Raw genomic sequence first — 27,502 nt, 5'->3', positions numbered from 1 at the left:
GCCTGGGTGGCTTAGTCGGTTAAGCGTCTGACTTCAGCTAAGGTCATGATTTCAAGGTTCATGAGTTTGAGCCCTGTGTCGGGCTCTGTGCTGACAGCTCAGAGTCTGGAGCCTGCTTCAAATTCTGTGTCTCCCTCTCTCTCTGCCCCTCCCCCACTTGTGCTCTGATTTCTCTCTCTCAAAAATAAAACGTTAAAAAAAAGAAAGAAAATTCTGAAACATGGATGCACCAGCTTCTCACAAAATGACAAAGACTGTATAATCTCACTTTTATAAGGTTCCTAGAGCAGTCAAATTCATAGAGATAGGAAGTAGAATGGTGGTTGCCAGGGGCTGGGGAAGGGGGATGGAGAATAATTGTTTAATGGATACACATTCTCTTTTGGAAGATGAAAAATTCTGGAGACCAGTGGTGGTAATGGTTGCTCAACAATGTGAATGTGCTTAATGCCACTGAACTGTGTACTTAAAATATTAAGATTTGTTAAATGTCATGTGATATATACTTGACCACAATTAAAAATAATTTTGAAATGTAAAGCGCATTACCAATGTCAGTTTTGTTTTTGTTTTTGTTTTTTTTGATTGTTATAATGTTAGCATTTTCATTATATTCTTTTCCAGCAACACCTGCTGCTGCAGTCTTGTCTGTGTGTGCATTTTCTTTCCATCTTGTGATGTTGCTGTTACAGCTTTTTCTCAGTAATTGCAACTACAGATAGGATAGGATTTTTTCCCTTCAGGTCACGAATATTTCTCCACTCCCCAACTCTATCATTGCTCTGCCCCCCAAGGTGCCTGCCCCTTTGGTTTGCTCTTTGAGGACACAGAGAGTGGTCTCAAGGAGGCAGCCCCCCCCCCCCCCCCCACCTCCAAGGGCAGACTTTTACCTCAGGGAGTTTCTTCTACCCTAGTGCTCATGATTGTTAGAAACTGCATTATCACCAGGGATAAAATTAAAGAAAGGAATAATTTTGGTTCTGGCCTGAGGTGTGCAAACCCTTGGCACATGAAGAAATTTGCTCTGAGGCTTCTCAGTGTTGCCAAGTCTTTAGATCACATAGCAGAGCCTCTCCTGAGACTCTGAAGTACCTCCTAGCTGAGCTGATTGGCTTCTGCCTGGTGTTAAATTCCTCCCCCACTGTGAGCCAGAGTTGTGATGTGCCTGACCTCAAGGAGGAAGAGAGCTCATCTTCTGTCTGTATGCTTTTCTTTTTTTTTCAAGTTTTTATTTAAATTCTAGTTAGTTAACATATAGTATAATATTGGTTTCAGGAGTAGAATTTAGTGATTCATCACTTACATATAACACCCAGTGCTCATCACAAGTGCCCTCCTGAGTACCCAAAACCCATTAGCCCATCCCTCACCCACCTCCCTCCATCAACCCTCAGTTTGTTCTCTATGATTAAGAGTCTCTTGTGGTTTGTTTGCCTCTCTTTTTCCTCCTTCCCCTATGTTCATCTGTTCTGTTTCTTAAATTCCACATATGAATGAAATAATATGGTATCTGTCTTTCTCTCTCTGTCTAGCACTGCACACCTCAGGTGGACTTGATCTTACATACCCATCCCAGAAATAGATGAGCGACACATGCAAGCAACATGTATAATGTAAAATTTTCTACCACACAAAAAATGAAAAGAAACAGTGAAATTAATTTTAATGACCCATTAGTTCAATATAAAAATGTTTTAACTTGTAATCAATATAAAATTATTAACCAGATATTTTGTATTAGTTTTTTGTATACTAAGTCTTGAGAATGGGGCTGAATTTCATACTTACAGTACATCTCAATATGGACCAGTCATATTTTGAGTGCCAGTAGCCACAGCTAGCTAGTGGTTACCATAATGGACAGTGCTGTTCTGTGGCTTCTTATGTTCTTCTTTGTAATGAGAGTGGGTGTGGATGGGGTGGATTATGGTTAGTAGATTGGGAGCTTTCAGTAAGTAACCTTAGATAAATGACTTCTTGTCTTTTCTTTATTCTGTCTCCATTCCTCTTTGTCCTCTTCCTCTAAAGGGAGATTGAACTTTAAAACATAGCTTTTAGAGAGGAAGGAGGGATAAAAACCTGGAAGCAGCAAAAAAGACAAGGAAGACTCTCTTTGTTACTAGTGGAGTGAGATCATAGCCATTTTGGGAGAAGGCAATGTACTGATGCTGTCTTCACAGCAGACATTGTAGAAAGGTTGATGGGGAGGGAGATGAGGGTAACTTTACCAGGAGACGGTAGAGCTTTGCTGCTTCTCTTTAGTCTTGCTGATGGTGGTGTGGAGGCCAGAGGATGTGTGGTCTTACACATGGAAATCTGGGGCCTACAAAGTCTTCCAAGCAGCACACTTGGTATTGGCAAAACACGGATACATATGATAGGATCCTTGTTCTTGAGGAATTCTTGACTTATGTGGGCATAGATGTGTTAATTCCAATGAAAAATGCTAAGAGAGAGGAATGCATAGGGTGCTAGAGGAACATAGAAGAGTGTTGGACTAAGTATAGGTTAGGAAAGTGTAGGTGGGAAGTGTCAAAGAAGAGTTCACAGAGAACCTGATAAATCATCTGAATCTTGAATGACAAGCTGGAAGTTCTTTGGATAGAAGGGAGGGAGGAAGGTGAATGATGACATCACAAGCAGAAGGAGTAGTATATAGCACATGTATTGCTGAGTTTAGAATGAATGGGGAGGGGTCCTGAAAGGAGATGAACTTAGGGAGGCAGGAACTCAGAGACACTAAAGAGGTTGAACTTGATCCTGTAGGGGAGAAGGAAATATTTAAGAATTGAAAGCAAAAGAATGATATAATCAGACATGCATTTTTGAAAATTTGGCATCTTTGTTTAGATTCTGTGTCACTGAGTGCCACAGTATAGCTCCATCTTTCATCAAACATAGTGTAAGCAATCTAATTAACTTTAAGGAGAAGATGAATTCAAATTAATGGTATTGACTTGATCTTTTGAGAATTTCACAATTCCTCTTGAAAACAGAGCTGACATCTCAGAGTCTTACAGTCAAGGTGGGAAATCTCTGTTTTATATCAACATTGTCAGAGTTTAAGGTTAGTAGTTTGAAGTTGCAGTTGGGAAGGTGTTCAATTAAAATAATATTTCATTCCTAATTGAACATGCCCAAATGGAAATTCTGAGCCTTTCATTCACTATAGACTCTAAACAGTGGAAAGATCTCTGGGCTTTGACCACATATTTGACTTGCCATCTGAGAACCATTTAAAAAGGAAGGATAACAATGATAATAACAACAGCAACTCCTTTACGTTACCTCAAGCCCTATGTTTTGTAGCATATTTCCATGGACGCTTTTTGCTCTTGCATATTGAAGTTATGACAAAGTCTGTGTTAAGTGTTTTACAGCTGTTATGAGCCAGCAGAAACTACTCTTTAAAAATTTTTTAAAAAATGTTTATTTATGAGAAAGAGAGGGAGAGAGAGATTGCGAGCTGGGGAGGGGCAGAGAGAGAGGGAGACACAGAACCTGAAGCAGACTCCAGGCTCCGAGCTGTCAGCACAGAGCCCGACGCAGGGCTTGAACTCACAAACTGTGAGATCATGACCTGAGAGCCGAAGTCAGATGCTCAACCAACTGAGCCACCTAGGTGCCCTGAAACTACTCTTTGTAAAGAGGTTAAAAAGCTATGTTTTTTATATGGGAACCTATCTTAAGAGATTAGAATATAACAATTCTTGGGGTGCCTGTGTGGCTCAGTTGGTTAAGTGTCCGACTTCGGCTCACGTTATGACCTCACTGTTCATGGGTTCAAGCCCTGCATTGGGCTCTGTGCTGACAGCTCAGAGCCTGGATCCTGCTTCAGATTCTGTGTCTCCCTCCCTCTTTCTCTGCCCCTCCCCTGCTTGCACTCTTTCTCTCTCAAAACTAAATTCCGAAATATAAAAAAAATTAAAAAAAATTCTCCAACAAATGTATGATGTGTAAGATTTGTGAGAGTTCTAAGAGTAATAACCTGGTTTAGTAACAGATCTAGTGAGTTCTGAAGAATCTTACATCCCTTGTATGTGCTATTAAAATAGCAAGAGAGCTAGGTTGGTTTTATAATGGTGTGTGGGCAGTTAATACAGTTCCCCAGGTTTTTGTTTATTGTGGTGATTAGCTTTGTGTTCTTGAGGATGTACATTGTAGGTTTGAAGGGTAGACATTAGGTCATCTTGGATGAAAAAAGTCTTAAGGATATGTTGCATATTCTTTCAGTTGATATTAATGGAGGTATAAAATAGTGTTGCTATATTCATTTATAATGCCCAGTTTGCAGACCTAGGCCAGCAGCACAGTATGAAAAGCTAGGTCTTGCTGCTAAGGACAGAGAGAAAAGTAACAGTGCTGAAGAAAGCTCTGAAGTGTCTTTGGAGGGAAATGTGGCTACACTGACCTAAATCTAAAATGCTCTCACTTTATGACTCACAATTTTTATTTCTCAGAATTTATCCTTCATAAACATTGTTTTTTAATTTGTGCCATTTTAGAATTAGAAAATTGAAGGGAATAAGCCCACAAATATATACATTTTAATATAGTCAACCACAGATTGTTTTCATATATTTTTCAAGAAGTAAATATTTAATTCAATTAATCACATTATTCTCCAAACAACCTTATTTTTTAGTGGATCAAATATGAAAAGTTTTGGGGCACCTGCGTGGCTCAGTTGGTTAAGTGTCCGGCTCTTGATTTTGGCTCAGGTCAGGATCTTACCGTTGTGAAATCAAGCCCTGCATGGAGCTCTGCACTGTCAGCGTTCATATTCTCTCTCTCTCTCTCTCTGTCTCTGTCATGCTGTCTCTCAAAATAAATTAAACTTAAAAAATTGTAAAAACAAATATGAAACATGTTCACTGGTTACTTAAAATCCAGATGGGTGTTCCTGATTGACAGATGATTGTTTTTCAAATGATGATTCTGGAATTCAAGGTATTTTCCATCCTTGCCTTCATCATCTTCAAAACTTAGCTTCCTACGTCAACATACTTAATTATATCCAAGATCATCAAGGATGATGCCTGGATAAAGCTTCAAGTGTTACACATCAGTTTTAATTACATTCTACTAACTAGAACTCAGTTACATGAGCATACATATCTCCAAGGAAGCCTTAAAAATATATTATTGACTTGAAGAAGAGGAAATGAATTTGTCTCTGTCAGTGTCTTAACTTCTTAGTTGACCAACATCCATCCTATGTGATCTACATGTAGGGATAAGCAGTTTGAAAAGTATGGAGATGCTGTAGATGTTTAATAGGCTCATTCAGGATATAGTGGACAGGATCTTTAAACTGTCATTTGGACAACAGGAACAGGAGACTCTAGGTCTAACAAAGCTTGAAAGTAATGACATGAAAGCATCTCATGTCAAACAAATTTTTTAGCTAAGAAGTAATTTATTAAGGGGGTGCCTAGGTGGCTCAGTTGGTTAAGCATTTGACTCTTGATTTCTGCCTGGATCATGATCTCACAGTTCCTAAATTCAAACCCTGCGTTGGGCTCTGCACTGACAGCATGGAGCCTGCTTGGGATTCTCTGTTACTCCCGGCCCCTCTCCTGCTCATACACGCTCTCTTATGCTCTGGCTCTCAAAAATAAACAAAAATTAAAAAAAAAAAGTAGTTTCTTAAGGTTAGGAGAGGAAACTCTGGAAGGAATAATACTATGTTAGCTTGGAATATATGTGTATATGTGCATACGTGTGTGTATTTGTGAGTGCACCTATGAATGTGTGCACATTCGTGTAGTTTTCATCTTCGATATGATAATCACTGAGGGTGAAACATGCTCAAGTCTGTATGATGCACGTTAATTGCCTCCATTGCTCCTGGGGTTGAGGTCTCCAGAGACAGGCTTTAGAGTCTGAAAAGGATAACTAATGGGGAATGGAAAGATTTGTGTCTTGTTTTATTCTCTGAGTAAAACCTGAAAGGGATCTTTGTAAAGAAAGGAACCAAAAAACGTCCTACCAAGGAGCTGACATCTCTGACTTCTGGGCTGAACTGGGATAAGTAGGTCTGGGCACTTGGAACAATAACTTCTTTCCTGTGTCTCAATGTCCATTTTGTTTTATCTATTGGTAAGAAAATGGAGCAAAATTTTCATGATTATTTTCCTTTGCAAACACCATTCCTCTTATACAAACCATATTAGACATGGGATTAAAGAAATGTTTTCATTAAGTTATCATTCTGTCTTTGCAGGTCACCTTCAAAAGAACTGTTCTTTGAGGGTAGGAGGTTTTTCTAAGTTTCTAGTTTCTTTTTCTTTTCTTTTTATACGGAAATAGTTCATTTTTTTTACCTTTTTAAAAAATGTTTCAAGTTTTTATTTAAATTCTAGTTAGTTAACATGGTATAATATTGGTTTTAGAAGTAGAATTTAGTGATTCATCACTTACACATAACATCCAGTGCTCATCACAAGTGCCCTCCTCAGTACCCATCACCCATTTAGCCCATTCCCCACCCACCTCCCTCCATCAACCCTCAGTCTGTTCTTTATTATTAAGAGTTTTTTATAGTTTGCCTCTCTGTCTCTTTTTTCTTTCCCCTCTATTCATGTGTTGAAAAGGACTGTATTCTTAGCCAACAGAAAAGGGATCAATTTTTCTTTAAAACACTGGCAACAATTTAGATGACTCTCTTGTTTACTGTTCTCTTTCACATGAGTGACAACATAGCAGATCAACACCCATTATGTGTGGCTTGTAGGAGAGGAAAACTTTGTAAGTGGAAGCTAATTTATTTAATGAGGTATAATACTCAGATTCAAAGGAGTCAAAAGAAAACAGGGGATTGGGGAATGAAGTGGGCTCAGAGAGAGACCCAAAGGCGAGGAAAGGCAAGGAAAAGAACACTTGTCTTCAGCATGTTGACGTATGGGAACAGAAGGAGCCAGGATGTACAAAGTGACTCTCTCCTGTGAGGCATCCCAGTGAGAGAACAATCAGAAGAGATCTAAAGAGTATTACTGTGGCAAATGGAACGTGAGGTCTCTTTTCTGTGTCTTCTCAGCTCCTGAGGAGCATTTCATTACCTGTATGTACTGATTTTATTTTATTTTTATTTATTTATTTATTTTTAATGAAATTTATTGACAAATTGGTTTCCATACAACACCCAGTGCTCATCCCAAAAGGTGCCCTCCTCAATACCCATCACCCACCCTCTCCTCCCTCCCACCCCCCATCAACCCTCAGTTTGTTCTCAGTTTTTAACAGTCTCTTATGCTTTGGCTCTCTCCCATTCTAACCTCTTTTTTTTTTTTCCTTCCCCTCCCCCATGGGTTCCTGTTAAGTTTCTCAGGATCCACATAAGAGTGAAACCATATGGTATCTGTCTTTCTCTGTATGGCTTATTTCACTTAGCATCACACTCTCCAGTTCCATCCACGTTGCTACAAAAGGCCATATTTCATTTTTTCTCATTGCCACGTAATATTCCATTATGTATATAAACCACAATTTCTTTATCCATTCATCAGTTGATGGACACTTAGGCTCTTTCCATAATTTGGCTATTGTTGAGAGTGCTGCTATGAACATTGGGGTACAAGTGGCCCTATGCATCAGTGCTCCTGTATCCCTTGGATAAATTCCTAGCAGTGCTATTGCTGGGTCATAGGGTAGGTCTATTTTTAATTTTCTGAGGAACCTCCACACTGCTTTCCAGAGCGGCTGCACCAATTTGCATTCCCACCAACAGTGCAAGAGGGTTCCCGTTTCTCCACATCCTCTCCAGCATCTATAGTCTCCTGATTTGTTCATTTTGGCCACTCTGACTGGCGTGAGGTGATACCTGAGTGTGGTTTTGATTTGTATTTCCCTGATAAGGAGCGACGCTGAACATCTTTTCATGTGCCTGTTGGCCATCCGGATGTCTTCTTTAGAGAAGTGTCTATTCATGTTTTCTGCCCATTTCTTCACTGGGTTATTTGTTTTTCGGGTGTGGAGTTTGGTGAGCTCTTTATAGATTTTGGATACTAGCCCTTTGTCCGATATGTCATTTGCGAATATCTTTTCCCATTCCGTTGGTTGCCTTTTAGTTTTGTTGGTTGTTTCCTTTGCTGTGCAGAAGCTTTTTCTCTTCATAAGGTCCCAGTAATTCACTTTTGCTTTTAATTCCCTTGCCTTTGGGGATGTGTCGAGTAAGAGATTGCTACGGCTGAGGTCAGAGAGGTCTTTTCCTGCTTTCTCCTCTAAGGTTTTGATGGTTTCCTGTCTCACATTTAGGTCCTTTATCCATTTTGAGTTTATTTTTGTGAATGGTGTGAGAAAGTGGTCTAGTTTCAACCTTCTGCATGTTGCTGTCCAGTTCTCCCAGCACCATTTGTTAAAGAGGCTGTCTTTTTTCCATTGGATGTTCTTTCCTGCTTTGTCAAAGATGAGTTGGCCATACGTTTGTGGGTCTAGTTCTGGGGTTTCTATTCTATTCCATTGGTCTATGTGTCTGTTTTGGTGCCAATACCATGCTGTCTTGATGATGACAGCTTTGTAGTAGAGGCTAAAGTCTGGGATTGTGATGCCTCCTGCTTTGGTCTTCTTCTTCAAAATTCCTTTGGCTATTCGGGGCCTTTTGTGGTTCCATATGAATTTTAGGATTGCTTGTTCTAGTTTCGAGAAGAATGCTGGTGCAATTTTGATTGGGATTGCATTGAATGTGTAGATAGCTTTGGGTAGTATTGACATTTTGACAATATTTATTTTTCCAATCCATGAGCAGGGAATGTCTTTCCATTTCTTTAAATCTTCTTCAATTTCCTTCAGAAGCTTTCTATAGTTTTCAGCATACAGATCCTTTACATCTTTGGTTAGATTTATTCCTAGGTATTTTATGCTTCTTGGTGCAATTGTGAATGGGATCAGTTTCTTTATTTGTCTTTCTGTTGCTTCATTGTTAGTGTATAAGAATGCAACTGATTTCTGTACATTGATTTTGTATCCTGCAACTTTGCTGAATTCCTGTATCAGTTCTAGCAGACTTTTGGTGGAGTCTATCGGATTTTCCATGTATAATATCATGTCATCTGCAAAAAGCGAAAGCTTGACTTCATCTTTGCCAATTTTGATGCCTTTGATTTCCTTTTGTTGTCTGATTGCTGATGCTAGAACTTCCAGCACTATGTTAAACAGCAGCGGTGAGAGTGGGCATCCTTGTCGTGTTCCTGATCTCAGGGAAAAAGCTCTCAGTTTTTCCCCGTTGAGGATGATGTTAGCTGTGGGCTTTTCATAAATGGCTTTTATGATCTTTAAGTATGTTCCTTCTATCCCGACTTTCTCAAGGGTTTTTATTAAGAAAGGGTGCTGGATTTTGTCGAAGGCCTTTTCTGCATCGATTGACAGGATCATATGGTTCTTCTCTTTTTTTTTTGTTAATGTGATGTATCACGTTGATTGATTTGCGAATGTTGAACCAGCCCTGCATCCCAGGAATGAATCCCACTTGATCATGGTGAATAATTCTTTTTATATGCCGTTGAATTCGATTTGCTAGTATCTTATTGAGAATTTTTGCATCCATATTCATCAGGGATATTGGCCTGTAGTTCTCTTTTTTTACTGGGTCTCTGTCTGGTTTAGGAATCAAAGTAATACTGGCTTCATAGAATGAGTCTGGAAGTTTTCCTTCCCTTTCTATTTCTTGGAATAGCTTGAGAAGGATAGGTATTATCTCTGCTTTAAACGTCTGGTAGAACTCCCCTGGGAAGCCATCTGGTCCTGGACTCTTATTTGTTGGGAGATTTTTGATAACCGATTCAATTTCTTCGCTGGTTATGGGTCTGTTCAAGCTTTCTATTTCCTCCTGATTGAGTTTTGGAAGAGTGTGGGTGTTCAGGAATTTGTCCATTTCTTCCAGGTTGTCCAATTTGTTGGCATATAATTTTTCATAGTATTCCCTGATAATTGTTTGTATCTCTGAGGGATTGGTTGTAATAATTCCATTTTCATTCATGATTTTATCTATTTGGGTCATCTCCCTTTTCTTTTTGAGAAGCCTGGCTAGAGGTTTGTCAATTTTGTTTATTTTTTCAAAAAACCAACTCTTGGTTTCGTTGATCTGCTCTACAGTTTTTTTAGTTTCTATATTGTTTATTTCTGCTCTGATCTTTATTATTTCTCTTCTTCTGCTGGGCTTAGGCTGCCTTTGCTGTTCTGCTTCTAGTTCCTTTAGGTGTGCTGTTAGATTTTGTATTTGGGATTTTTCTTGTTTCTTGAGATAGGCCTGGATTGCAATGTATTTTCCTCTCAGGACTGCCTTTGCTGCGTCCCAAAGCGTTTGGATTGTTGTATTTTCATTTTCGTTTGTTTCCATATATTTTTTAATTTCTTCTCTAATTGCCTGGTTGACCCACTCATTCGTTAGTAGGGTGTTCTTTAACCTCCATGCTTTTGGAGGTTTTCCAGACTTTTTTCTGTGGTTGATTTCAAGCTTCATGGCATTGTGGTCTGAAAGTAAGCATGGTATAATTTCAATTCTTGTAAACTTATGAAGGGCTGTTTTGTGACCCAGTATATGATCTATCTTGGAGAATGTTCCATGTGCACTCGAGAAGAAAGTATATTCTGTTGCTTTGGGATGCAGAGTTCTAAATATATCTGTCAAGTCCATCTGATCCAATGTCTCATTCAGGGCCCTTGTTTCTTTATTGACCGTGTGTCTAGATGATCTATCCATTTCTGTAAGTGGTGTATTAAAGTCCCCTGCAATTACCACATTCTTATCAATAAGGTTGCTTATGTTTATGAGTAATTGTTTTATATATTTGGGGGCTCCGGTATTCGGTGCATAGACATTTATAATTGTTAGCTCTTCCTGATGGATAGACCCTGTAACTATTATATAATGTCCTTCTTCATCTCTTGTTACAGCCTTTAATTTAAAGTCTAGTTTGTCTGATATAAGTATGGCTACTCCAGCTTTCTTTTGGCTTCCAGTCGCATGATAAATAGTTCTCCATCCCCTCACTCTCAATCTAAAGGTGTCCTCAGGTCTAAAATGAGTCTCTTGTAGACAGCAAATAGATGGGTCTTGTTTTTTTATCCATTCTGATACCCTATGTCTTTTGGTTGGCGCATTTAATCCATTTACATTCAGTGTTATTATAGAAAGATACGGGTTTAGAGTCATTGTGATGTCTGTATGTTTTATGCTTGTAGTGATGTCTCTGGGACTTTGTCTCACAGGGTCCCCCTTAGGATCTCTTGTAGGGCTGGTTTAGTGGTGACAAATTCCTTCAGTTTTTGTTTGTTTGGGAAGACCTTTATCTCTCCTTCTATTCTAAATGACAGACTTGCTGGATAAAGGATTCTTGGCTGCATATTTTTTCTGTCTAGCACCCTGAAAATCTCGTGCCAATTCTTTCTGGCCTGCCAAGTTTCAAAAGAGAGATCAGTCACGAGTCTTATAGGTCTCCCTTTATATGTGAGGGCACGTTTACCCCTTGCTGCTTTCAGAATTTTCTCTTTATCCTTGTATTTTGCCAGTTTCACTATGATATGTCGTGCAGAAGATCGATTCAAGTTACGTCTGAAGGGAGTTCTCTGTGCCTCTTGGATTTCAATGCCTTTTTCCTTCCCCAGTTCAGGGAAGTTCTCAGCTATTATTTCTTCAAGTACCCCTTCAGCACCTTTCCCTCTCTCTTCCTCCTCTGGGATACCAATTATGCGTATATTATTTCTTTTTAGTGTATCACTTAATTCTCTAATTTTCCCCTCATACTCCTGGATTTTTTTATCTCTCTTTTTCTCAGCTTCCTCTTTTTCCATAACTTTATCTTCTAGTTCACCTATTCTCTCCTCTGCCTCTTCAAGCCGAGCTGTGGTGGTTTCCATTTTGTTATGCATTTCGTTTAAAGCGTTTTTCAGCTCCTCGTGACTGTTCCTTAGTCCCTTGATCTCTGTAGCAAGAGATTCTCTGCTGTCCTGTATACTGTTTTCAAGCCCAGCGATTAATTTTATGACTATTATTCTAAATTCACTTTCTGTTATGTTATTTAAGTCCTTTTTGATCAGCTCATTAGCTGTTGTTATTTCCTGGAGATTCTTCTGAGGGGAGTTCTTCCGCTTGGTCATTTTGGATAGTCCCTGGCGTGGTGAGGACCTGCAGGGCACTTCCCCTGTGCTGTGGTGTATAACTGGAGTTGGTGGGCGGGGCCGCAGTCAGACCTGATGTCTGCCCCCAGCCCACCACTGGGGCCACAGTCAGACTGGTGTGTGCCTTCTCTTCCCCTCTCCTAGGGGTGGGATTCACTGTGGGGTGGTGTGGCTCGTCTGGGCTACTTGCACCCTGCCAGGCTTGTGATGCTGGGGATCTGGCGTATTAGCTGGGGTGGGTAGGCAAGGTGCACGGGGGCAGGAGGGGCAGGCTTAGATCGCTTCTCCTTAGGTGATCCACTTCAGGAGGGGCCCTGTGGCAGCGGGAGGGAGTCAGATCCGCTGCCGGAGGTTTGGCTCCGCCGAAGCGCAGAGTTGGGTGTTTGCGTGGAGCAAGCAAGTTCCCTGGCAGGAACCGGTTCCCTTTGGGATTTCGGCTGGGGGATGGGCGGGGGAGATGGCGCTGGTGAGCGCCTTTGTTCCCCACCAAACTGAGCTCTGTTGTCAGGGGGCTCAGCAGCTCTCCCTCCCTTTGTCCTCCAGCCTTCCCGCTTTCCGAGCAGAGCTGTTAACTTATGACCTCCCAGGCGCTAAGTCGCGCTTGCTGTCGGAACACAGTCCGCCCGGCCCCTCCGCTTTTGCAAGCCAGACTGGGGGGCTCTGCTTGGCCAGCGAGCCGCCCCTCCGCCCCGGCTCCCTCCCGCCAGTCCGTGGAGCGCGCACCGCCTCGCCGCCCTTCCTACCCTCTTCCTTGGGCCTCTCGTCTGCGTTTGGCTCTGGCGACTCTGTTCTGCTAATCCTCTGGCGGTTTTCTGGGTTATTTAGGCAGGTGTAGATGGAATCTAAGTGATCAGCAGGACGTGCGGTGAGCCCAGCGTCCTCCTAAACCGCCATCTTGCTGCAACTCCACCTGTACTGATTTTAAAGCCTAGGAGGTTAGGTGTCTACCATTGCATGTCTCTTGAATCCATTCCTGGTATCTTTTTGCTTATACATTACCCTAAGTCAGGCTCTTCAGGCTTTTTCTTTGGGCTACTGAAACTGCTTTCTAATAGTTTCCTGCAAATTCATTACCCTCTAATTGTCTTGCAAATGTAGCTTCCATAAACCTTTGATCCTTGTGTTCTGGTACTAGTCTAGCTCCAATTGTTTTCCATTGACTAGCAAATGAAGCCTGAATTAGACTGGCAGTGAGTGAGTCCTCTGCCATGTGGCCCAATCTGTGAAAATTGTATCCCACTGTTCCTTAACAAGTACTCTAATTTTCACTCTTTTGGGCTTTTCTCTAAACACAACGTCTTATAGCCAAATCTTTTCACATTATCATTAGTATATGCTATTAATGTTCTGCCTCCGTCACTGACCTTTTGCTAAAGCCTTTCCTTATTTTTTCCAACTGAGTATAATCATGTCTCATGACAAGAAAATATTTTGTTCTGATTTGTCATATGCTGTTACAGTGTCAGTGGCAGCACCGTGATATAGGTGGAGGGATGTATGGAGCTCCCTATGAATTTCCCCAAAATAAACATAGTCTAAGTAAAAACAATTTCCTTTCTATGCAAATGTGATTCCAAGGTCAATCTCCTCAGATCTCTTCCAATCAGATTTAAGCTCCTAATCTCCTTTTATGTAGAAATTCTGGAGCCATGAATGTATTGTTTGAAGTTGCTTTGAACAAAATATATTTGACATAAGTTACAAAAGAGCAGGGACTCTGCATTTTTAAAAAAATTTTTTTTTATTTTTTTTTAAATTTTTTTTGTCAACGTTTATTTATTTTTTTTTGGGACAGAGAGAGACAGAGCATGAACGGGGGAGGGGCAGAGAGAGAGGGAGACACAGAATCGGAAACAGTCTCCAGGCTCGGAGCCGTCAGCCCAGAGCCTGACGTGGGGCTCGAACTCACGGACCGCGAGATCGTGACCTGGCTGAAGTCGGACGCTCAACCGACTGCGCCACCCAGGCGCCCCGGGACTCTGCATTTTTATTCATCACTTTTTGCTATCTCCCAGAACAGTGCCTGGCAATAATATGTACATAATAAATGTTTATTGAATAAATGAGAGAGGGAAGGAGATGAAAAGGAAAGAACTCACCCTTCCAAAGGGAAGTTAGTAATATCACAAGCCTGAATTGAGGAAAACAAGCATGTATCTCTTCACCAGGACAAAGAAAGAAGAAAAATAGTGTTAATATTTCTGTGGTTCTTACAGTCTTCTGTCACTTCCACAGGTCACACTAATAAGGACTGTGGAGACTACTAACATCTCTGGGTCTGTGAGTTCATCCTCCTGGGCTTCCCATGCCGCAGGGAGATCCAGATCCTCCTCTTTGTCATCTTCTCCCTCATCTACCTTCTGACTCTCATGGGGAACACATCCATCATCTGTGACGTGTGGTCAACCCATGTACATCCTCCTGGCCAACTTCTCCTTCCTGGAGATCTGCTATGTCGGTTCTGATGTGCCCAAAATGTTGGCCAACATCATCTCCCAGACTAAGAGTATCTCCTATGCTGGCTGCCTGCTCCAGTTCTACTTCTTTTCCATGTGTGCAGCTGAGGGCTTATTTCTGTCAGTGATGTCTTTTGATTGATTACTTGCCATTTGTAGACCTTTCCGCTATCCTACCATAATGACCCACCGCCTATGCACTCAGTTAGTGGTCTTCTGCTGGGTAGGGGCTTTCTCTGGTTACTGACTCCTTTGACTCTAACATCTCAGGTGCCTTTCTGTGGTCCAAACACCACTGACCATTTTCTCTGTGATCTTGCACTTTTGCTGGCATTGTCCTGTGCTCCAGTATGTGAAATTACTCAAATCTGTGGTATCAATAGCTCTCTCATCATCTTTCTCACTTTCCTGTACATGGCACTTACTTCTGTGTCTTGAGTGTGGTGTTATAGGTGCCCCCAGGCTCAGGAAGGCATGAGGCTTTCTTTACTTGTGCCTCACACTTTGCTGTGGTGTGTCTGTTCTATGGTTCAGTCATGGTGATGTACATTAGCCCAGGTTCTGGGGACTATCCTGGGATGCAGAAATTTGTGACCTTGTTCTATGCTTTTGCAACCCCACTCTTTAATCACTTGATTTACAACTTCTGGAACAAAGATATGAAAGAGGACTCAAGAAAATTCTGAATGTGTTATTATGGGAAATCTCTAAAGGATTCAAAAGTTGAATTTAGTATACGGCAAGTCTAGGAGGATGGAAGGTAACAAAGATGAGATTATGGTTTTTTCCCTTCATTTTATTTTATTTTAATATACTGGGAGGATGATTTTTAAAAATTCACTAGACTCATGATTTAAGTCTTAGGAAGTTATTATTCTTATGTTGCAGTTACCTTAGATACAGTTAGTTTGAAATACAACTTGGTAAGATTTTCATGTATTCCTCTATAATTGAGTTTTTTAGTTTCTTTTGGTTTTAATTAAATACTACTTGATGTCTTTCAACATTTTCAAATTCTGCTTTCATCAGAGCCAGTTGTTCTTTTCAGAAAATAACAAATGTTGAATGTATTGTAATCACACACATAATTAACCAGTTTTTAAAAAAAACCCTCAATATCGGGGACAATTTTAAACTTTCTTAAAAAAAAAGGTTTCATTAATTTTTGGGAGACCGCAAGTGTGGGAGGGGAAGAGAGAGAGAGAGTGACAGAGGATCTGAAGCAGGCTCTGCACTGACAGCACTAAGCCCAATGTGGGGCTTGATCTCATGAACCATGAGATCATGACCTGAGCTGAAGTCAGATGCTCAACCAACTGAGCCACCCAGGTGCCCCTCAGGAACAGTTTTAAAGCACTATTTTTACATATTCCATAATTCTAAGTATAGTTTTGGGCACCAACAAGCATCCTCGGTAAGATTATATTGACTTGCTTGACACCCACATTTTGCCAGTGCTTTCATTTTAGGAGGTAGGTCTAATGGATATATATTTTTTTCATGAAAGTCCACTCCTAATTCAAATGTCTGACCCTAAATCTGATAACCTCCTTTTAAATTAGCCCTAGCTATACTTATTTGTCAATGGCTCCACTGATCTATAACCTGAACCTAAAATCTTAACCTTCATAAATCCCTTACCTTTTCATTCCCAATCTTAATGTCATTAAGTTCTGTGGCATCTTCCCTGTGATCCTTTGTTGTCCTCCTTCATTTTTGTCTAGGTTCTAGCACTCCATGCCTTTAAAGGCATAACTTAAACTTCTTTTCCATCAGTCCTTATGCTTATCTCCTTTCTACTTATACAAACTTTGGAGACAAATCCCAAATTCTTCTGTTCTGTTTTGTTTGGTGGTTTTATGTCATCATAAATTTGTTCAAACCAGAAGAATATACAACACCAAGAGTGAACCCTAATGTAGACTATGGACACTGGGTGATGATTCTATGTCAATGTATGTTCATCAGTTGTAACAAATATACCACTCTGGTGGGGGGTGTTGATAACGGGGGAGGTTATGTATGTGCGCAGTTAGGGGGCATATGGGAAATCACCGTGAACCTCAAACAACTCTAAAAAATAAAATTTCAAATAAACAAATATATATAAATAAATATATATACATACACATATATAGTTACATTTATATACTGCTCTGTGTCTGATCTGTGACATCTAACTTATTGTCCTCATTCTGCTACTTGTTACTCAGTTATAAGATGGCACTAAACATCCAGGTTTTTCCCCATTCCAGGGTGGAGGAGCTTGAAACAGCAGCTTCTAGTTCCCAGAAAGCAGAAGCCCCCTCAGAAACCCCCAGTCTAATTCTCATTGGCCAGAATTATGTCACATGACCAAACTAGCTGCAAGGAAGCTGAAAAAGCAAACGTTTTTAGCTGGACTCATTGCTACTCTGAACAAAGTCAGGCTTCTTTTAGTTACGGAAAAGGGCGATGAACTTTGGGCGGGTGACAGTAGTCCCTGGCACAAGACGGATCTGGAGAGCTTCTCTAATTACTTTAGACTTCATGAAACTCAACAACTGATAATACTGACCTTTGACAAGTATGAAAAAGTTAAGGAAGATAAGCATACAAACTTTCCAGAAGCCACTATGTTTATAAATCTGACTGGAGGCAAATAAGACAGAACTGTTGACTAACCATTTGAAATCACTTTTTGTTGATCATAATAAATGATATTTTTGTAAACAATTGGTACAACCAAGTTTGAATAATAATGAGTTTTTCTAACGACAATCATCATAATATTGAGCAAATAGCATTTGGCAATGAAAGGACACTTTTGAGTTCCATGGTGAGGAAAACAATTAAAAAGACTAAAGAGAAAAAGATTGTTTTGAGTTGTAGTTTTCTGTGAATCTAATCTTTCAAATGGCGTCTTTAATTTAACCATCTTCCCTCAAGGAATATATAAATAATATTTTTCAGTCTGTTGATTAGAAGGAGATTAAATTACAGAGACCACAGATACTGTCAGCCTGCCAAGAGGAAATGAATCACCCCACCAGTCATTCATCTTGGGGCTTTGTGAGATGTGTCCTTAGAAATGGAATGAAATAGGATAGGATAGAAATGCATTATTTGTGATACGGGTGTTATTTTTTAAAGAAATTTCTGTTTCAGTTGTATATGTATGTATGTAATGGGCACAATGTAAAATAAATTTATTTCTGTGGGTTGTGTTCAGAAAAGTTTGAAAAACCATTGTCTTAGCAGTTTCAGAACTCCTAAAAGCAGCCATTGGCATAGGTCGCCAAAAGGAAATCCTGGCCCTAAAAACAGTACAAGAACTCACAACAAGAAAAGAGCCCAAGAAAATTAAGGTCAAATATGGAGTAATGAGCCTTCAGACCTGTGGAGTGCATAGAAAACAGCATGAGTAGTAATAATAGACGACTGTTTGTAAAAAGGGTGGCAAATCTTTACCCTGTTACAACGATCTTAATGCATGGTGAGTTGGAGAAGATGTGACACTTGAGAAAAGGAACAGAAATCAAGTGGCACCAAAGCAGAGAACACCAGTGTGAAAGGAATTCAGAAAAGTATGAAGACTGATTCTGAGCAGCTACCTATGAGAGGTGCCACCCTAGAGAGAAAGGGTCAGCAGTTAGACGAGATTATGCTAGCAAAAGTCACATGTGATTAGTTGTGTCTAGATTGCTTAGTTTGTGTGTAATTCAACTTGTCCTCAAACTAGAACCTTAGTAAATATGTGTCCTAGTACTCCTGTTTGACTCACTTTCCCTAATTAATGTAGTATAATCTTTGTTTTACAATCTGAGCTTACAATTGTTTTACTAATAACTTGCCCATTTTCAGGCACCAGTCATGCTCTCCTTAAAAAACGTTTCTTGTCCACTATACCTCACCATAATATTCTTTTCTTTTTTTTTTTTTTTTTTTTTTTTTTTAAATTTTTTTTTCAACGTTTATTTATTTTTGGGACAGAGAGAGACAGAGCATGAACGGGGGAGGGGCAGAGAGAGAGGGAGACACAGAATCGGAAACAGGCTCCAGGTTCCGAGCCATCAGCCCAGAGCCCGACGCGGGGCTCGAACTCACGGACCGCGAGATCGTGACCTGGCTGAAGTCGGACGCTTAACCGACTGCGCCACCCAGGCGCCCCATAATATTCTTTTCTTAAAGCAATTAAAAACATTTTTTAAAAACATTTATTCATTTGTGAGAAACATTTATTCACTTTTTTAAAACATTTATTCATTTTTTAAACATTTATTCTTTTGTGAGAAACAGTATGAGCAGGGTAGGGGCAGAGAAAGAAGGAGACACAGAATTGAAGCAGGCTCCAGGCTCTGAGCTGTCAGCACAGAGCCTGATGTGGGACTCTAACCCACAAACTATAAGATCGAGACCTGAGCCGAAGTCAGATGCTTAACCAACTGAGCCACCCAGGGGCCCAATATTCTTTTCTAAATTCATAGCGTTTTTGAGGTTTGTTGAATATTTACTTGTAATCTCAGACTGCCTTTTATGTATCTGTTGCAATATCATTTGTGTTACTTTTTAAAAAATTTTTAATCTTTATTTATTTTTGAGAGTGAGAGTGAAAGAATGCAAATGGGGGGAGGAACAGGGAGACAGGGAGACACAGAATCCAAGGCAGGCTCCAGGCTCTGAGCTGTCTGCCCAGAGCCCGACACAGGGATTGAACTCACAAACAGGCTTGAACTCACAAACCGAAAGATCATGACCTGAGCCGAAGTCAGAGGCTTAACTGACGGAGCCACCCAGGCACCCCTCATTTGTGTTACTTTTTACTTTCCTATCAGTTACATTGTAAGTTTCCTGGAAGCAGGGAATATAAGTTATACTATCTTTTCACTGTTCCAGAATGACTTCTTTAATAGTAGGAACTCAAATAATTGTTTATTTCATTTACAGGTTCATTCAACAAACATTTATTGAGTTGCAACAGTGTGTTAGCCATTTCTCCGGGAATTGAGGGTAGAGTATGATATCTAGCTCTCATGAGGTTCATATTCTAGTATGAGGAGACAGAAATAAAGATAGAGAAATAAATATATACAATACAATATGTATATTTTTAATTAATTAATTTCAGTTTGTTCTCTATAGTTAAGAGTCTTTTGTGGTTTGCATCCCTCTCCCTCTTTTACCCTTCCCTTATGTTCATCTGTTTTGTTTCTTAAATTCCACATGAGTGAAATCATATGGTATTTGCCTTTCTCTGACTGATTTATTTTGCTTAGCATAATATACTCTAGTTCCATCCATGTCATTGCAAATGGCAAGATTTCACTCTTTTTGATGGCTGATTAATATATCTATATCTATCTATCTATCTATCTATCTATCTATCTATCTATATCTATATCTATATCTATATCTATATCTATATCTATATCTATATCATCTATATCTATATGTATCTCACATCCTCTTTATCCATTCATCAGTCCATAGACATTTGGGCTCTTTCCATAATTTGGCTATTGTTGATAATGCTGCTATAAACATTGCAGTGCATGTGACCCTCTGAATCTGTAGTTTTGTATCCTTTGGGTAAACACCTAGTAGTGCGATTGCTGGGTCATAGGGTAATTATATTTTTAACTTTTTGAGGAAGCTCCATACTGTTTTCCAGAGTGGCTGTAAGAACTGGTCACATTTCAACTGGTCCGTAGTCCCATGTGGGTAATGGTTATTGTGTTGGATAGTGCAGGTATAGAGAAGTCTGAGGACTGAATATAGAGCTTAAAAATGTTGAGGTTAATCAAATAACTGAATTGTCTTTATTTTTTGGAATATAGTTTCTTTGCCTAGAGGGAACAAGCATACTCCTGTGTCACAGGTTTTCTTAATTTCAATCTGGATCTGGTGGCAGAAGAACCTCCTGAGTTCACTGTGTCATGGATGTAGTGGGCTCACACATCCATGAACTGCCTCCTGAGAATGGGTCTTTCCTGAAGAATTGCATCTTCAGCCTCATTGTCCTAATGTGTCCCAGACCAATAGTTAGAAGCCCTTTCAGAAGCTGGATGAAATTTCCCCTCAGACATTGCTTTTTAGATGAGTATAGGGGGTAGGTGTAAGAGCCAGTCAGTTGTAGAGCAATTTTTTCTTAAATGTTTATTTATTTTTGAGACAGAGAGAGGGCATGAACGGGGGAGGGTCAGAGAGAGAGGGAGACACAGAATCTGAAACAGGTTCCAGGCTCTGAGCTGTCAGCACAGAGCCCGATGCGGGGCTCGAACTCATGGAATGCGAGATCATGACCTGAGCCGGTCGGTCGCCCAACCGACTGAGCCACCCAGGCGCCCCTGTAGAGCAATTTTTAAGTATAATCCAAGTTACATAGTCATTCAAAACCAAGAAATTATATTTCAATATATAAATGCACAGAAAAAGGTCTAGAACCATACCCAACAAACTGAACACATTGCTACAGAGACAGGGGTGTGTGTGTGTGTGTGTGTGTAAGTATGGAGATATGAGGATTTTCATTATTTTGTACTATTTGGCTTTTATAATGAAAATTTATTCATTGTAAAATGTATTGCCTAATTGAAAAGGAAATAGAGAAAGTAGAATATTATTCATCTCTGTGTAGTTAAGCCCGGGTTATTGAAAGATATATGAATATAACATTTAGACCAAAACAAAAAATATTTATTTTTAAATATTTTATTTTAAAATATTAATCTCTTTTTTAGGCTCTGTGAAAACCCAGATATAAAGATCTCAGTTATTTGGTTAATTGTGGTCCATTTATCCCCAGGCAAAAAGTTTTTGGCTTAAGGTGAAGGAGTCAAGTGAAGAATCTTCCTTATTCACTCTTTACCAATTCTAAGAAAGGTGAGTAGGCAGCACTAAATGTCACGGAAGCTAATGGAGTCTTTCCTACATGGTGGATGATGTTTTTTTCCCTTTAGTTGAACTTGTTTCTCAGGACTGCAGATAATCCAGCCATAACTTAAAAGTATCAGACTGTATTCTAACAGCACTCATCATGAGATAGACAAGCCCTCAACTACCCATAGGGAAATTTATTTCCCCTTTCTCAACCTGCTTCTACTTCACTGCTATTATATAGATGGATCATTTAGTTACATCCTATCCTGTGTAACTTCTAGAGGGATATGGCTCAGGGATATCTTGGGGAGTCCAAATAAATGGATTATTATAGTTAGTATTTTTGTTTGTTTTTTTTTGGCTCCCTAGTATCTCAATCCTTTTTTTATGGGTGGGAGAATCACAATATTAGCAGGCATGGAGCTTATCTCTGCATAAGTGGATTTTTTTTAATTGCCAGATATTAGTTCTCTTAGCCTCTCTTGGAGCTACAGTACAGGGATGTACTTTTGGTTCCACCAAGCAGATACAGCTAACCCAGATTTTGATTCAGGAGCTAGTGATGCAAGAAGCAGAAGTAGGGTGGTGATTGTTCGTCAGACCAGTTCTGCAGGGTAGTTTGTACACTGGTCTTTGAATCTGAGCCTCAACTCTGGTTCTTCAGCTTTCATTTGATTCTGTGAGATTCCTGATACCCCATCAATAAATCTTTCCCACTGTCATGCTTAATCAGCCAGAGTTAGTTTCTGTTGTATGCAAGTAAGAACCCTGTTATAATTACATAAGTGTAGCATTACCTCAGGTAGGTGCAGTCCTGGTAATCAGACAAAGAGACATTAACCTTTCAGTACTGTAGGTTGTCTTGAATTTTCCCTTGGTGGTCTAGGAAGCTTCATCACTCAGCATATTTTGTTACAGAAAATATCCCCAAAGCCAAAATAACTTGAAAGAAGACTTTAAAATATCTATTTTTGCATGAAAAACTAAATTGAGGTCTGGTCTGGGTTGGATGTTGTCAGTCAAACCATTTTTTTTTTCAACATTAGGAGACAACTTCACAAACTGACCCCAGAAAAAGGGAATTTTGTGCCATAGTTTAAAATATGAACATTTCCAAGGATGGGAAGATGATCAGGCCAGGTCAAAAGTTTAATATTAAGTGCCAATTTCCTGACAGTATCTTATATTTTGGCTGACAGAATTTATTCCCTGGTTTCTCATGCCTATTTTCTGTAACAGTACATGTTCTTCAACTAAAAGCTTAGAAGGTGCTGAAACCCAGGTTTGGGTAAGGAATACTTAATGATTTGGCATATGTGAATGTATCCTTTTGTGCATTCTCTTCAAAACTGGACTAAGAAGTTTCCATAAGAAGCAACCATATCATTTCCCGTTTCCATTGCTATGTAAACTGGACACTTTACCAACACAGATGAAAGAAAACACAGATGAAAAACAGATTTCATTGACAGATATTGGGTTATTGATCTTATAAAAAAAGCAATTGAATTTTTGTTAGTGCAATGAGTAGATGCTACATTTCATTATAGAAAAACCTGTAATTGGAAAGGAGAAAAATAGTGATACATTTGAAACACAAAAAAATAGTACTAGGATAAACGCCAAGATACAAGTAGGAAGCATAAGCATTAGCTTTGTACTCCTCAACTTGATTAGATTTGTTTTAGGGCTTCAAAAAATGACAAAACAGAGAATGATACATTGATGCATGAAAATTGTACAGAATTTTCTACAATAGACCTTTAAGACTGTGGATATTTGCTTTTGAGACAGGATGAGAATTCTTTGTGTATAACAAGTCACATTGTCATGGGAGTAAGGAATTGAACACTCAGACATGCCCAGAAGATAGTTTTTCTCCCAGTGAGAGAAATTCTATGTTTCTGAGAGAATTATACGAAAATTTATATCATTTCTCTTTATTTTTAGTAATTTCTTTTGATGGTGCTCCCAGGACTTTCTTGAGTGCATCTTTCATATCTTTGTTCCGAAGACTGTAAATCAAAGGATTAAAGAATGGGGTTGCCATGCAGTAAAACAGGGTCACAAATTTCTGTGTTCCAGGATGGCTCCTGGAACCTGGACTCACATACATCACCATGACTGATCCATAGAACAGGGAAACCACCAAGAAATGTGAGGCACATGTAGAAAAGGCTTTGTTCCTACCTGAGCCAGCTGGGACCCGAAGTACAGCACGCAAAACTAAGCTATAGGACCCTAGAATGTAGAGGAAGGTGATAAAGATGATAAGAGAACTTACAGTAGCACAAGTTAGAGTAGTTTTGGGAACTGGAGCACAGGACAGGGCTAGCAATGGTCCCAGGTCACAGAAAAAATGGTCAATGATGTTAGGGCCACAGAAGGGCACCTGGGACATGAGAACTGCAGGCATGAGTATGGATAGAAAGCCACCTACCCAGCAGAAAACCACTAATCGGGCACATAGATGGTAAGTCATGATGGTGGGGTAACGTAGAGGTCGACAGATAGCAAGGAACCGATCAAAGGACATTGCAGACAGAAAGTAGCCTTCAGCAGCACACATAGAAAAGAAAAAGTAGAACTGAAGCAGGCAGCCAGCATAGGAGATACTCTTAGTCTGGGAGATGATGTTGGCCAACATTTTGGGCACATCAGAACTGACATAGCAGATCTCCAGGAAGGAGAAGTTGGCCAGGAGGATGTACATGGGTGTGTGGAGTTTCCGGCTTGACCACACGGCACAGATGATGGATGTGTTCCCCATGAGAGTCAGAAGGTAGATGAGGGAGAAGATGACAAAGAGGAGGATCTGGATCTCCCTGCGGCATGGGAAGCCCAGGAGGATGAACTCACTCACAGACCCAGAGATATTGTTGGCTTCTGACATACTCATTCTAATCTGTGAAGGGAATGAGCAATAAGCATTATATGAGTCATTTGCCCTCTCTTTAAAAGTTATTTTTATTTCTTCTGACTCTTATATACTCCTTTAATGCACTTTCATGAACAGGCTCTGTATGGTTCTTGTCAGTAACTCATTTCCCAGGATCTGGCTTCGCCCAGTGAGATCAGGGTTCTGGGAGAAACTTGTATGCTCCCACAGCCCCTACTCTATCAATCTCCATTTTCAGAGTATAAATTTCATTGGCCCAATAGAATCCAAATTGTTTTCTCTGTTTGCACTTAAATCAATTCTTTTTTGATGTATCGTTCTATAATATATTCATATTTTTGTTGAAAAGAACATTTATTCTTGTTGAAAAGAAAATTTTGTATAGCATTTTGGAAAATTTTAAGAAAAATCAAAGTTTAAATATAACCTGAAATTGAACCAGGTCAGTACAAAAAGAGCATCTTACTTACTTTGTTGTCAGTAACATGGTATTGTCAGGAGATCTGTCCGGAATAGCTCTGTTGACTAAAGCAGGGTGCTGAAGACAGTGCCACAAATTCCATTTTAGCGAGTACTTGTTAGCTTCTTTTTAAAAAAGTTTTAATTTTAATCCCAGTTAGTTAACATACCTATTAGCTTCTTATACCTGTATTTAACTTCTACTTGCTGAGCAACAGCTAATTTGATGCCAAAAGTACCCTAGTTGGCTTCACTCCTTTATTAGGAGATTCTGGTTCTCAAATAGAAAAATAGATAGAGGCAAATAGAGGAACACCTGTCTCTTAGCTCAGATGCTTCATCATCTTTTTGGTGCATGGTGATGAATTATCCTATATAAAAAAACAATAAAAAAGAAACAAAAGCATATATTTAACTCTAAAACTGTGAGAGAAATATACCAGTGTAGAGTGTTAGTGGCAGAAGGGACCTCAGAGATTATCAAGCTTAATTCTTCTTATCACAGAAACTGAAACCAGAGAGGTTAGACTAATCCAAGGTCATGTTCACTTTTGGTGGAAGAAACAGGTCTAAAACTTAGGCATTTGGACATTCAGTTCAGACGTTTTCCCATAAACCTTGTTATCATGGACCCTATTTTTCTCAGATGGCTGTAAAAATATATTGTGCATGTATTATAACTTTCCCTCCTTTGAACCAGATTATTATTTATAATAAAAAAGGACTTTAATAAAGCTACTCACCAAAGCTGGAAATCACTATCTTATATCCTTCATTCATCTTTGACCTGCCCTGTGTCCTAATTCTGGGAACCTTTAATGACACGAACACACTTTTGGACACTTTCTTTAAAACACATTGACTCCTAAAATAGTAAGTATAATGCCAACCACTGTCATGTATTAAATATTTATTGTGGCAGTCACTTAATGTTCATTATTTCATTAAATTCTACTCTTCTTTCAAAAATCTCTAGTTCTAGAGGCTTAAAACAAACAAACAAACAAACAAACAAACAAACAAACGAGACAGACAAGCACTTCCACATTTCTAAATGTAGCATTGAGTTTCATTTCCCTCTGAGTATGTTGATTCTAAAACCCAACTTATTTTTTCTACATGGCTGTCAGCTATGTATATATTAGCTGTTTCCTTATTGTTTTTGATTCAATTTATTCACGTTCAACTTGGTTATTCAAATTTACACTTGTGAATATGGAAGGTTAACCTCAGGAAAGCTGTGTTAGGAACTGAGGACATATACCATAAGAAAAGATTATGTATATATTTCTCATAGTCTTTCTATATAGTTGACTTCAGGTATGTTAGCTAAGATAGTGAGCAGGTATCTTGAGGACAGCAGTTTCCATTACATACCAAAGGGTGACCAAGTATGAGAAGATTATTGTGTTCCTTCAGAGAGCAAACATGGCATACAAACAGACTGGTGAGCTGAAATTGGGAAAGCTATAAACCATAAATCCAAGATTGTGGGCTCATTGAAGGAGGCTTTGGGCTGGAAACTCAGTGATTGTAAGGAAGGATAAGATGCTTTATCCCAGAACTAGACAACCTAAATTTTCTATAATTTAACTAAAGTACATAGTGCTCCCACACTCTTTTCTGTGGCCATAGTTTTACTTACACAGTGGAACTGACAATGGTGGGTGAGACTGCATGTGAACGGGGCAAAGAAACATGGTAAGAACAAGAGTGGAAGGAAAGTATGTTTTGGGGTGGTTTTATTTGAATGAGAAACATTCCTTTCACTTTTGGTTAGATTTATTTAAGGAAAGCATAAGGAGCCCTCGAGAAGAAGTCTTCAATATTTTGAGGGTGGATCTTAAATGAACGAACGGTTGTTAAAGAGGGAAGAAAAAAACATCCAGACAGAAGCAGATTTTCTTTCAAATTCTTATCTGTAATAAAACTTGGGAGTGTTGTGAGTTCTCTCCCTTCCTTTCTCAATTCAGGAGCAGACTTCTTGGTCTTTGAGAATCCCTCTGTTCCTGCCTCATTGTTCTAAGTCCTTCTCTCCCTGCCTGGGGGTCACTGTGGGTTCTACCTGTGACCACATGTTGATCTTTCCTTTCACTGCAGATAGAGATAGATAAACATTTTTTGTAATGTTTATTTATTTTGAGAGAGAGAGAGAGAGAGGGAGGGAGAGAGAGAGAGATGAGTCACAGAGAGAGAGGGAGACACAGAACCTAAAGCAGGCTCAAGGCTCTGAACTGTCAGCACAAAGCCCAATATGGGGCTAGAACTCAAACCGCGAGATCATGACCTGAGCCGAAGTTGGACACTTAACCCACTGAGCCACCCAGGCCCCAAGGAGTTCTTAAATCTTTATAATACTTAATGAAAATCAATACCCATTACTTACAAATATTTTATGTCCTCTGAAGTGATATGAGACCCACTGCCTTCCCTCATCTTTTATCTGGAAGATAATGCAAAGCAGAAGTGTCAGCTCAGGTTTTCCTGATGAGATTTTTAAACAGATATATTCTGGATAGACATTTGAGGTGCCCTGCAAGGAAGAATGAAGGCTTTGTTAAAAAACATTATGTATTATTTTACATACTTTCTCTAAAATATAAGACATATTCATAGATTAAAAGTACAAAAGAAAATTCACAGCCCTTTTTTCTGTAGCAATATTTTCAGTAGCAGTTGAGGGGCTCCCACTTGTGCCCTCTTTGAGGGTCTA

At 39.5% G+C, this 27,502-nt stretch overlaps 1 protein-coding gene and 1 pseudogene across 1 annotated transcript; one reads left to right on the top strand and one right to left on the bottom strand.

Annotated features, from left to right (window-relative positions):
- Window positions 1-346: 346 nt before the first annotated feature.
- LOC122468062 lies at window positions 347-15,259 on the top strand (annotated as a pseudogene).
- An 8,102-nt stretch (window positions 15,260-23,361) lies between these two features.
- On the bottom strand, window positions 23,362-24,330 carry LOC122467904 (olfactory receptor 11G2-like). The gene has a single exon (XM_043554479.1). The coding sequence runs from the start codon at window positions 24,328-24,330 to the stop codon at window positions 23,362-23,364; it is 969 nt and encodes a 322-aa protein (XP_043410414.1).
- Window positions 24,331-27,502: the final 3,172 nt, after the last annotated feature.

The sequence above is a fragment of the Prionailurus bengalensis genome, chromosome B3 (assembly GCF_016509475.1).
Source record: "Prionailurus bengalensis isolate Pbe53 chromosome B3, Fcat_Pben_1.1_paternal_pri, whole genome shotgun sequence".
Taxonomy (NCBI): Eukaryota; Metazoa; Chordata; class Mammalia; order Carnivora; family Felidae; genus Prionailurus; species Prionailurus bengalensis.
This window is presented reverse-complemented; position numbering and strand designations above follow the sequence as displayed.

What these genes read in the sequence shown, in the direction of transcription:
- LOC122467904 (XM_043554479.1), bottom strand. Translation starts at nt 24,330, where the DNA reads ATGAGTATGTCAGAAGCCAACAATATCTCTGGGTCTGTGAGTGAGTTC.